The following is an 11373-nucleotide window of genomic DNA, read 5'->3' on the forward strand; positions in this document are numbered from 1 at the left end:
CCCCTTTGGGGGAATAGAGCAGCCAGAGTTCACTTCCCGCCCCTGTGGGTGCAAGGGCTGAAGCTGAGATAGTCATCCAAAGTCAGCAGCAGAGAAGCCTGCCTCCAGGGAGATGCCATACTTGAGAGGAAGGTTGGCCCAAGGGTCGCAGGTAGATTAATTTTTTCTTTTTTATTGTTATATTTAAAATAAACTTTTGATACTCTAAAAGGAAATTATTAGATAAGAAAATTAAAATAACGTATTTCTACACTGTTAATATTTCCAGAGCCTTTCTTCTGTATAAGTGTACACACCCTAATATACAACCCACACATACATACGAGTGTTTTGTATCCCGCTTTCTTTCAGTTAGCACACCCTCAGCTTACCATCTCAGTAACTGATCACCTCCTCTAACTTTTCAAGTTCTCAGTATGTCTCAGAAATGTCCTTGAAGCCACTATATCCAAACCAGGAGCTGGTCCCAGACCACCTGTTGCGTTCAGTCGTCACGTCCCCTCCCCTGATCTAGCACCATCCCTCTCTGGGGCCATCTCTTGCTGCATGGATGCCTGTCAGTCAGGATAAGGGCAGACGGGGGTGTGAGTGCCTATTGCCAGCATCAGAGGCAATGCTGGCCTCCTGGCACCTTCCAGCAGCCCAGAGCTTCCCAGCAAGGCCAGAGCTAAGGCCAGCGGGGGGCTCGCGAACAGAGCCCTCCCCTGTCAGCCCTGCAGCCCTCCTCCTCCAGGCAGGGCCATCTGCATCGTTGTCTGGTCAACCACAAGCCTCTGGGCTTCTTTGGCTGTTTCTAGCCATGCTCCAGGCATTCTGCAGGCATGCAAGAGTTCTCATTCCAGAAACCTTTCCAGGCAGAGGGGTGGGTAGGGGTGGGGGGAAGAACTGATTTAATCACTTCCCATTTCCTGGGAGCAAAGATGCGGATGGGGTGAAGAGCCTTGCTGCAGGGCGGGGCAGAGCCCGGTCCTCTGGCTCTGATGCCTAAGCCTGACTCACGGAGAAGTGGCGGTTTTCTTTAAAGATAACTCTAGCTGTGAACTTGTCACATTCTTTTCAAAAACTAATTTATTTCTCAGTGCATCTTAGAATGGAGCTCTACCTTGGCTAGGTCTCAGGCCCTGAGACCAACAGAGAGAGCGGGGCATGAGTTGCAGAGGAGTAGCGACCACAGAGGATGTTATCTTCTGACCATGTGCCACGCTGGGCTTGAGCTGCATGTTCCTGGCTGCCCAGAGCCTCAGAAGGAAAAGAGTGTGTCCATGCTCTTTGTATTTCCAGCCCTCCATTAATTCAGAATGTTGTAGAATGCACACAGGCCTGGCCAGAGATGCCGGTGCAGGGCAGACGGCCTGATGGGAAGAACTGGGGGACCCATCAGCCAAACTGGGTCCTGGTGGTGCTCACGGCTCGTTTCTGACAATGGCAGGAGTCTGGGGACACTCACTGTGAGAAATATATTCTACTTAGGAATCCAGTATAGGCACACACATAAATTGTATATATACAGTACGTACAATCCACTATATACACTAATATATACACACACATAATATATCTAAAAGGGAAATACATACTGTATCTAAAATATATACAATACTTTTACTACACACAGTGCACTCTGGTATTTTCTATTCTGTTTTGTTTAAAAAAGAAATGCTGGTCACGTCCCTCTAACCTGATTTTACAACCGACTAATGCATTGCAAACTGCGGTTTGGAAAACACTGTTCTTGATAATGTTCCAAAGCCCAGAAGCCAAGGGCAGCACTGGTCTGCCATCTATCCATAGGGCCTTGCTGAGAAGCTCTTGACACTGCATCTTTTACAGGCAGAAAAGAACATTATCCTGGAAGAAAAGATCCAAGTTCTCCAACAGCAGAATGAAGACCTCAAAGCCAGGATTGACCAGAACACCGTCGTCACGAGGTAGGTGGGCCTGGGCGTCGGAGCTTCCAAAGCATGTGTCGCCGACAGGATGGCTTTGCTCTTGACCTTGGAGTGCTCTGCTTTTGTCCTCACTCCTCCGAGCCGAGGCTTCCGCACGCAGGCTCTTGGCATTCCCCACGTGGAGGGAAGCGTAGAACACACGGCTCTGAGCACCCAGCCGATGGCTCTGCAGAGCAGTGGGTCCCATGTTGGTGGAAATGAGTGACACCAGCCAAAGGCTGGGGTGCAGCTGGGAGGTGACGGGGATATTTCTGGAGGAGCTTTTGGAGAGGCTGCCAGCTGGGGGTTCCCAGGCTAAAGAGAACCACCGTGTGAGCCGACGCCGAGCTCCATCACTGGGGCCCGCGGCTGCTGCACCAGCGCTGGGCCAGGTGGTCATGGCAGAGGAGAGCTGGCCTGGCCGGAGGGCAGCAGGGAGGGGACGCACCGATGCAGCTGCTCCCCAGGGACACTGCTTCCATCTTGGTGCTGCCTTCGCTGCTCGGAGGGCCCCAGGAAGAGAGATGGGGGGGCAGACCCACTGCCGTCACGACAGAGGCACAGAATGCCTCGGTTCCTTTTTCACTTAGCATCCATTAGCCGCAAACATCAACTAAGCATCCATTACGCACCAGGCGTCAGACTGGGTGCCGGGCGCTCGAGGAGGACCGCTCTGGGGCCTGTTCTCCAGGGCTCCGGGTCCAGCAGGCGGCCAGATTCACAGGCCAGAGGTGATGGCTGCCAGGGAGGCCTGAGCCAGGGCAGGGCGTCCCACACCAAGCCCCACTTCCCTCTCTCTCTTCCGGCGGCTTCTGCTCTCTCCCCTGGCCCCCAGCGCCTCCCCTGACCCGGGCAGAGGGGCTGTGGGCAGATCGGGTGTTGGCGGAGGGTCTCTGGGAACGGATGTGAGGGTGGGACGAGTAGCAATCATGTTTCAACGCCGCTTCTTGGTCCCTGGGGTCTGGCAGGACCCTGTTCTCCCCGCGGGCACCCACCACCTGCCCCCTTTCCCTGCACCCCTCGGCCTGGCAGACCTCAGGTTAAGTGCCTTCCAGCGTGACTGCTGCTCGACAGTTGCTTGTTGTCCCCGTGCAGACAGCTGTCAGAGGAGAATGCTAACCTCCAGGAATACGTGGAGAAAGAAACGCAGGAGAAGAAGAGATTGAGCCGAACCAACGAAGAGCTGCTTTGGAAGCTGCAAACAGGGGACCCAACCAGCCCAATTAAACTGTCCCCCACGTCCCCCGTTTACCGAGGCTCCTCCTCCGGGCCCTCCTCTCCCGCCAGAGTCAGCATGACGCCCAGATGACGCCACCACGCTGCGGGTCGAGCTGCGGCGCCTGGTCCACGAGCGTTTCCGCCTCGAGGGAGTGGTGTCCATGGACCGGCCCGACTGACCCTGCGCGCATGCCCAGTAGCTGCATAGCTGCATCCTAGGCAGAGTCCTTTTCTGATCCTCGTGTAAGACTGTCCTGGTACTGGCACTTAGGAAAGTGTAAATGGTAGTGTCTGATGTGCAAACGTTTGACCGTAGTTAGAGCCAAAAGAAAGAAACGCCAATTGTTCTTGAGCAATGAACTTTCACTGCAGAATATCAGGTTAGTTAACAAATAGCTCAGTTTTGAATATCCATTGAATAATCATTGTGTACTGCACCGATATGTGTGTATATTCACATATACGTATATACACAGGCAGCGGTTCTGAATTGCATTTTTTATAACATGAAGTGCTGACATATTTTGGTGGAGGTCAGCAGTTTTCTAACTCGTGCCTAAGAATTATTGGGAAATGAAAATGCATTTCTATCTACCTTCCCAGGAATATTTCTACCCAAAATAGAAAAAGGAAAAAAAAAAAAAAAGATACAGAGAAGAAGCGCCTTCCGACCTACCGCCACGTGGTACTGTTTAACACAAACACCAGCCATTCATGAACGGTAACTGCCTTTGGAACAATCAGCTTCTTAGTCCACATGATTTGAGGTCACTATTACTCCATCCGCAAGTTTTAATTATTAATACTTCTGTCGTGAGCAGATAAGGGGTGGCAGTGGGAAACCCTGAGGGCATGAGGAGTTTTGCAGACGTCACTAAGGACAGTGGATCGTCTATATAGTCTTGTAAACACAAGTTCTGCTTTTTTTTTTTCCTAAATGGCATCTTGGAATCCATCATTAATCTCTTTCATCTTCGGGAAAATATGGAAGCACATGACCTTATAGGATGAGGGTGAGAGTGACCTTGGAGTTGGCCAAGACCATTCACGCTCCGTCCTCAAGAAGGAAGACTGCTAATAGGGTGTGTGTTCTGACTAAGCGTAGAGTAGGAAAGCATACTCGGGTGTCCTATTTGCTTTACTCTGATGTGATGCTGAAAATGGTCAACTCACCAAAATATGACCCTCAGCCCCACTTCATTGGCTCCCCAGTTCGGTTTGGTTCCGTAACCCAACCTCATTCCTGTACATTGAGAAGCTCAGGGGTTCCAGCAGGGGCTTCCAGAAAACCAGTTCTTCTATCCTGGGGGATCAGTTCCAAGCTATGCTAGATCATCACGTGGCCTCCCAGAAACCCAGGTGTATTTTCTGCTGGATGACCAAGCAGTGCCACAGCTGACAGAGGTCCCATCTTTGGCCCAGGAGGTTCTTCCAAACAGAGGAAGGAGCCCGGGAAACAGCCAGCCAGCAGTGGCTGGCTTCTGGACTGGCATTTGGCTCTGAAATGGTAGAATTAGAACCTGAGAGGTATTCCTGTAGTGCTGTGGACGTTTAGAAGCAAGACACACGAAAGAAAGAAGCGGTCTCAACAGTTGGTATGGTGATGATAATGATGCCTTTGTTTACTGTTTGTGACAAAGACCCTGCACTTTTCTCCCTAAGGCCCCTCAAAATGGTCCTGAGCACAGGACTGGCTCTGAGCATGCCCAAGGCAGGCGGACTCATGTAGGGATGCTTCGTGGGCCGGAGCCACACAGCAGGGAATACACGGCCCACGGAAGGGGGTGGCTGGCCCAGAGCCCTGCCTGCTCCGTGAATACGCGGCCGGCATAAAGACAGACCTGGTCTGTGTTCCTTGCGTGAGTCAAGGTTGGGCTTCCTGGCCTCATGTACATCTCATTTCTAGCAAACCTCCAGGTGTTTGCCCATCCTGGGGACATACACAGGAGTATCCACTGAAGAAACATTCTTCTCCTTTAGTGGCTCTGCATGATGCTGTGATGTTGAGTCGGGCCTCCCATGAGAGTAGATCATGCCATGTTGACTAAATACACAAGTATGTATTCTTTCAGCAGGCTCCACCTGCAGACACAGTAGCTCGGCCCTCTGAATAAGGAACTGCTTCCCTCTGAATAAGGAACGGCTTCCCTCTGAACAAGGAACGGCGCTTGCTAAATGCAGTTACGCAGCAATACAGGTATCAGTGTTATGTTAGGATGTGGTCCAGTGTGTTAGCCTGTTGCAGTCAAGGTTGTAGTGGTGTTAGAACGAAGTAATCCCTCACTAGGTGACTAGAGCTTGGCTCTAGCCAGCCCTGACCTTGGGTACTTGAGCTAATTCCCGCCTTGCCCTGGCTTCATTTCCCTGTCCTGGACGCCCATCATATACGGCTCCTATCCCGGAACACGAGGGGTGGCGGCCACCGGCCCCTTCTGCGCCTCTCCAGCCCCCACACTGTTAGGACTTGGGCCTCTGTCTCCCCGGCGTCCACCTCCCAGGCCACAGCTGCTGCCGCGCGGAGATGCCGCAGCCTCCCCGCCTGCCGCTCACAGACCCGCCAAACCGCCCCAACCTCTTCCTGGCGTGTGGGACCCCGTCGGCGCCCTGCCCTCCCGCCGCCCGGCACACGCCCGGCGACGTTCTGGTGGGGTGGGCACACCTGGTGGCCATCTGAATGGGGTCGCTCGTTCCTCTTCCGGCCCCTGCGGGTTCTGTGTTGCCTATTTGTGTTGGAAGCATATTAAAATGAACCTGAGGGACCTTCTGTGACATGCACTTGATGTGACCGTTGGCCTGGCCCTCCCAGGCTTCAGGAGGTCCGGTGGGGTCAGGCAGGGAGGCCAGAAGGCTGGGCTCCCCTTGTGTGTGCGCCAGCTGGTCGTCACTGAGCCGCGAGACCCCCCCAGCTCTCCCCCCGACTCGGCGGATTCAGGATCCCTGCACCCATCTTCCAGCCCGGATCCTCCAGCAGCCTTGCCCAGGCTTTGGGGGCTCAGCGGCTGTGCTCCATCTGCCCCGTCCTGGGGAGGTCCGGGTGGGTTGGAGGAGGTTGGGAAAAGGACACGAGATTGAGGCCAGTCCCCTCACCGTCAGTGTCGAATTCAGACGTGGCCCTATTGCTTCTACCCAGAGTGAGCTCGGTCGGTCCTCAGGCCCGTCCCTCTGCACCTGGCTGGTCACAGAGCGCTGCTCTCGGAGCACCAGGCAAAGGCCCGCCCGGCTTGGGGGCCCGTGGTCCCAGCACTGCCTCTTCACGCGCTTTCTCATGCCCTCGGGTTCTCGGGGGCCAGGCCACTCCCTGAACGTAAAAGTGCTCACATCCCCCACCAGGGCCTTCAGGCTGGGCCGCAGCCACTTGGCTGCCTGCCCAGGAGTGTCCCTCGGGGCCTGCCCTGCCTGGGGTCGCAGGCTGGTTCCCTGTGGGGTTTGGAGGGACCTCCGGAGACTCCAGCCACTCTGCCCTCCCGAACCACCGCCGGACAGGAGCCCCTCGGCAGATGATAAAGCCCCTTGTTACCCCGGACCCGCCAGCACCACTCCCGGACCCCCTGGGTCACCCACGTGTCCAGGTTATTGGCGATGTCTGCTATTCATGATCTGCTTGTCAACCCCTCCCAACCTGTTCGTTTCTTCTGGCGTCTTGTGCCACCACCTTTATTATACCCACCCTGCATTGTCCTCCCAGTCAGCACAGCCGCTTAACAGAGGGGCGCTGGCGCCCGGCCCACGGAGGAAACCAGGGTGGAGGGGCCTAGCATCCGTGGAGAGCTGTGTCCTGCACGGCTGTCTTGCCGTGGCAGAGAGGCTTTTGAAGTCAGCCGCTCGGTCCCCGCTGTGCCAAGGGAGGCCACGGCCGGCTCTCCCTGCCTGCGAGGCTGGAAGGAGTGAGAGTGAAGCTCGGGTAGAAGCCGGGCGCAGGGCGTCCCACCCGCTGCTGGAGGCTCTTCTCACTCCGTGGCTGCATCCGGAACGGGCACCCTCGCATCGCATCCCTGCATCCCGTGTAGGTAAGAGGCAGGGTCCTGCCCGCTGGGGAGTTTGGGTCAAATGCTCTAAAAAATCACCACCACCGTCACAGGCTAGAGCTCATTCGCTTAAGTTTGCTAAATAGCTTTTTTTTTTTTTGAACCTGTCTGCTTCTCTCAAACCTCTTTAAAGACAAAAGCAGGACACCTCGGGTTTCTTGAACGCCCAGCTCCGTTCCTTCCCCCTCAGCATGGGGGACATGCAGGCGAATTTGCCTCCCTCACCAAGTCTGGGCGAGTTTTCCAGAGACAGCCCCACGCGGGATAAAGTGCTGTGCAGCCTAAGCTGGGCCCTCCCGTCCCTGCAGGACGCCCGGGTCCCTCCCCACAGACAACCCGGACAGGCTCAGCTGCTGCTGTCGGTTTCAACTGCACCCAAATCCACGTAGCAGGGGCTGCGTTAGCAGACGCTCAACAAGTAACCGCACGGCTTCAAGGAGTAAAATTGTAAAGCGTCCGTGGGGAAGTCCGACCGCGCAGCGTCTCCCGGCTCCCGCACCTCAGTCCGGAGTGCCCGCGGGTCGGTGCTGAGGAGGCCAGAGCTCACGTCATCAGCGGACGTACCACCTGCTTTATTCCCGAAGCCTCTCTCACATCGCCTTTTTTCTGGCCGTATTTATGGCTTGGTGGACAGGCTTATACAGTAAAGCGAAACGATGCCCCTTGGAAGAGGGGCGGACAGGGTTACCCCGGGGAGGTGTCCCCCCGCTCCCGGAGGCCTTCTGGTGGCCGAACAGCCCCCCAAGGAGTCCATGAGATTCCTCCCCGCTGCGGAGGCCGGGCTGTCAGGGGGCAGCTTCTGACTCACCAGACGTGTTTCATCACCAAACTGTGCTCCAGGTGAGTCCCCACCCCCAGGCCTCCAGGCGCCCCCCCCCCCCCCCCCCGCCACCGTCAGGGTTTCCTAGGAAACTGCCCCAAGCCTGGCGGGCGCCCGCCCGCGCCAGCCGCTAGGTGGCAGTGTGGCGCCACGGGACTGGCCGCCCCGCGCCGAGGCGGGCTCCCGGGAAGACTTGCTCGGGGAAGCCGGCCCGTCTACAAGTCCGGGTCTGGGCTCACGAGCGCCTGCCAGTTGTCACAGATCGCCTTGGGGGCGGGGGAGGGCGGGGCAGCTGAGGGCAGGAAGGGGCACCCTGCCTGCGTTCGTCCCCGCAGAGCCCTGGGGAAAAGGAGGGAAAGCGTCCACGCGGTCCAGGCCTGGTGGGTGGTTCACCGCGCGGCCGACGGATGCCCCTCACATCCCTGATGCTGAGCGTGCGGGGCCGGCAGCAGCCCCTGCGCTGCTCTCAGGCAGCAGACCTCCCAGCGTGATCACGCTGAGCCTCAGGGCCTGGGAATTCAGGTCCCCTTGACTGAGTGCGCCTCCTGTGTAAGAAAGCGCTTCCTTTCTCAAGCGGGGCGGGGGGTGGTGAGAGATCAAGGATTATGAGAAGAGCTACAGCCCTCCCCATACCCTCCCGCTCCTGCGCGCACCCCACCCTCCAGATGGGTGGCGGGCGTGTGGCGGGAAACGCAAGGCCAGTGCTCAAGGCACAGGGGTTTGCTGCACTGACACCCACGTCCTTCTGCAAACGAGCAGCGTCATGCCCCGCAGACCCACTGGCAGGAAGACCTGTGGGCCCAAACCCAAGCCAAGTCCGGAAAAGAGTGGGAGGTGGGGAGACAGCGTCAGAGGATCCTAAATGAGGGTCGAGGGGTTCCCTGGCCGAGGCGCTAAAGCCGGAATGAGGATTCCCACCAAACGGCTGAAGAACGAGGCAACGCGACATCCTTCCGGTTGTGGGGAAGCAGGCAGATACTCAAGAAGCAAAGAGCAGGATCTGAACTCCCTGCGGGGCACCCCCCTCGGGGCACCCCCCCGCCCCCCCGAGCTGCCGGAATTCCTGAGATCACACTGAGCACGCCCAGGCCATAGACGGAATTTATTAGGATTTGCGGAAGCATGAGAGGATGTACCACAAAATAGCTCGACTTTACAACATGAAGAATGGTATCAATGCACAGTGTTGTCAGCAAAACTGGGATACAGAGCAGAGGTTCACATTTTTTAAAGGCGATGGACGACATCTACTCTTGTCCTTAAAATAAAAACCGGGGGACCAGCAGAGGCCAATCTGATTTGCAGTTAGCGTCAGAATCTAAATCTTGTATCACAGTTATAAGAAACTATAAGAAAACTATTAGAAAAATAGATCAAACAAGCAAAAATATTATACAATTTACATAATAAAAAAACCACAATTCTCTTAATAATGGCTCCACGTTCAGTAGAAGAAAGTGTACTGAGGAAACCACAGCTCTTCAGGTTTGATTATAAACCAACCCTCGAGAAGATCGTCACCCTCTGTGCTCCTTAGACCCATCAATGCTGAAAGGCACAACGTAAGCAGGAAACTTAAATATATAACTTCTCCAATTGGAAAATAAGTCCCAAACTTAAAAAGTTTGTCATCAAGAAACACAAAATCATATACCTTGTTAATAATTTAACAAAGTCTGAATGCATCTTCCCAGCCCTCCTCCCTGACTGTTTGGAGAAATCCCATTTGGACTTCAAGCCAAGGTCTTTCATCTCACAGGGGTTTTCAGCAGTTCAACACATTTACAAGGTGGGCCAGGGGGGCTCCGGAGAACTGTGCCCCAAGACCCTTGGCCAGTCCACGCCCCTCTTGAAAGAGCACTGCCACCCAGCGAAGCAATGGGCACAGAAAAACTTGGCCATAGTGATGAACAGGAAGGTCAGTTGACTTTTTTTTTTCTGCCTTAACCTCCCATTAGGTATTGTAACTACGATGACGAGATACAGAATGTCTGTAGCTTCTTGCACCACTGGACCAATAAAGCATTTCATTACCCAAAAAAGTCCACAAGAGTCTGATAAAATGTACATCTTGCTCTCCCTAAGAGGCCTTACATACAATACTCTCATTACCACGACAAACAGATGCATTTTAAATTACACCTAACAATTATGCATAACATATATTTAGTTCCATCTGAACTTAACTCACACAAGCGTCACATGCCTGCGCCCAGAGTGTGGTCATGCCTCTCCATCCGTCCTACAACACTCGGGCCACTGGGTCTGGCACCAAGTCCCCTCCCTCCTGTCTCCACGGGGCTGGTTCTCGGGTGCCAACAGAACAAGCGGCTCTTAATGTGTCAAAGCGGGGCATCCAGGTCAGGAAAGACAGGTCCCAGCATGAAGCCAGGCAGCTTTTCTCCAGCAGTGAGGCCCGCTCAAATGCCCGTGGGCTCGCCGACAGTCTGGGTGGGGCCGTTAGGAGACGTGTCCACACACCCCATGCTGACAGCTCTGCCTACAACGTCAGGCTAGACGCCACCCTAGGCAGGACAGCAAGACCTGTCAACTCACCCTGCCTGCCTGGAGGACAGGGTGGAGGGGAGGAGACCTGGTACAGCCCGGGTCCCCCCCGGCTCCTGCTGGGCCCGCGCCCCTCCCAGGTGTGAACAGATGTGTCAGAGGCGGAGAAGGGAGTGCCACGGGCCCGGGGGCTCAGGGTGGGCAGAGAAGCCTCCACAGTGCTGCAGTCACCTGTGGACACAGGGCGAGGCCCGTGGTGTCCAAACTACACGGAACCAGGAAGCCGACCACCTGATGGAGACAGACTCAACGGAACAAAACCGAGTGGGGGAGATGCGAGTGACCCTGACGACAGTCTAAACTCAGCAGCTTCTCCAAGACGGCCTGGAAAGATGGCTCCGTCCCGCGGCCCTCTGGGTTTGTAAAAGCAAAGCCGGCCCAAAGTTGGGCAGAGGAGGTGTGAGCAGGTGAGCTGGGGGCTGTGCAGAGGCTCGAGCTCCTGCCCGGGGCGGGGGGTGGCTCGGGGCTCACTGCCTCTCCGGAAACCCCGCCCCCCTCACTCTTTGGTACAGGTCCCGGGGATCCGCGTGGGTTTTCACAAGGCCGTGGACACGCAGGGAGGGGGCCACGGGCAGCAGGAAGGGGCGCTTCCCCATCCCAAGCGGGTCTTTCCAATGTGACCATTTGGGGCTGGTGCACAGATAAAAGGAGACACGGTATCCCCTGCGGGCGCGTCACTGGAAATGTGGAACTTCTGACTCTGAGGGAAAACGTAGCCAAGCCCTGGAACCGAGTGCGGGAGAGGCTGGGATGTGAAACCGTCGGGCACTTCCGGCGGTTACTTTTGGCCGTGTGTCTGTGTCTGTGTGTCTGGCAG

At 55.7% G+C, this 11373-nt stretch overlaps 1 protein-coding gene across 5 annotated transcripts in view; it reads left to right on the forward strand.

Annotated features, from left to right (window-relative positions):
• MTUS2 (microtubule associated scaffold protein 2) overlaps positions 1–5268 on the forward strand; it is a gene marked incomplete at its 5' end in the record, with an annotated part of 314758 nt that extends 309490 nt beyond the window's left edge. For all 5 annotated transcript variants that reach the window (XM_082601954.1, XM_082601955.1, XM_082601956.1 and 2 more), the window contains 2 exons: positions 1831–1928; positions 3024–5268. In XM_082601954.1, the coding sequence (XP_082458080.1) occupies positions 1831–1928; positions 3024–3237 (312 nt within the window). In that variant the 3' untranslated portion in view covers positions 3238–5268. The remainder of the gene's footprint in view (positions 1–1830; positions 1929–3023) is intronic.
• Positions 5269–11373: the final 6105 nt, after the last annotated feature.

Source organism: Mesoplodon mirus, assembly GCF_964341445.2.
Source record: "Mesoplodon mirus genome assembly, chromosome: 17".
Lineage (NCBI taxonomy): Eukaryota > Metazoa > Chordata > Mammalia > Artiodactyla > Ziphiidae > Mesoplodon > Mesoplodon mirus.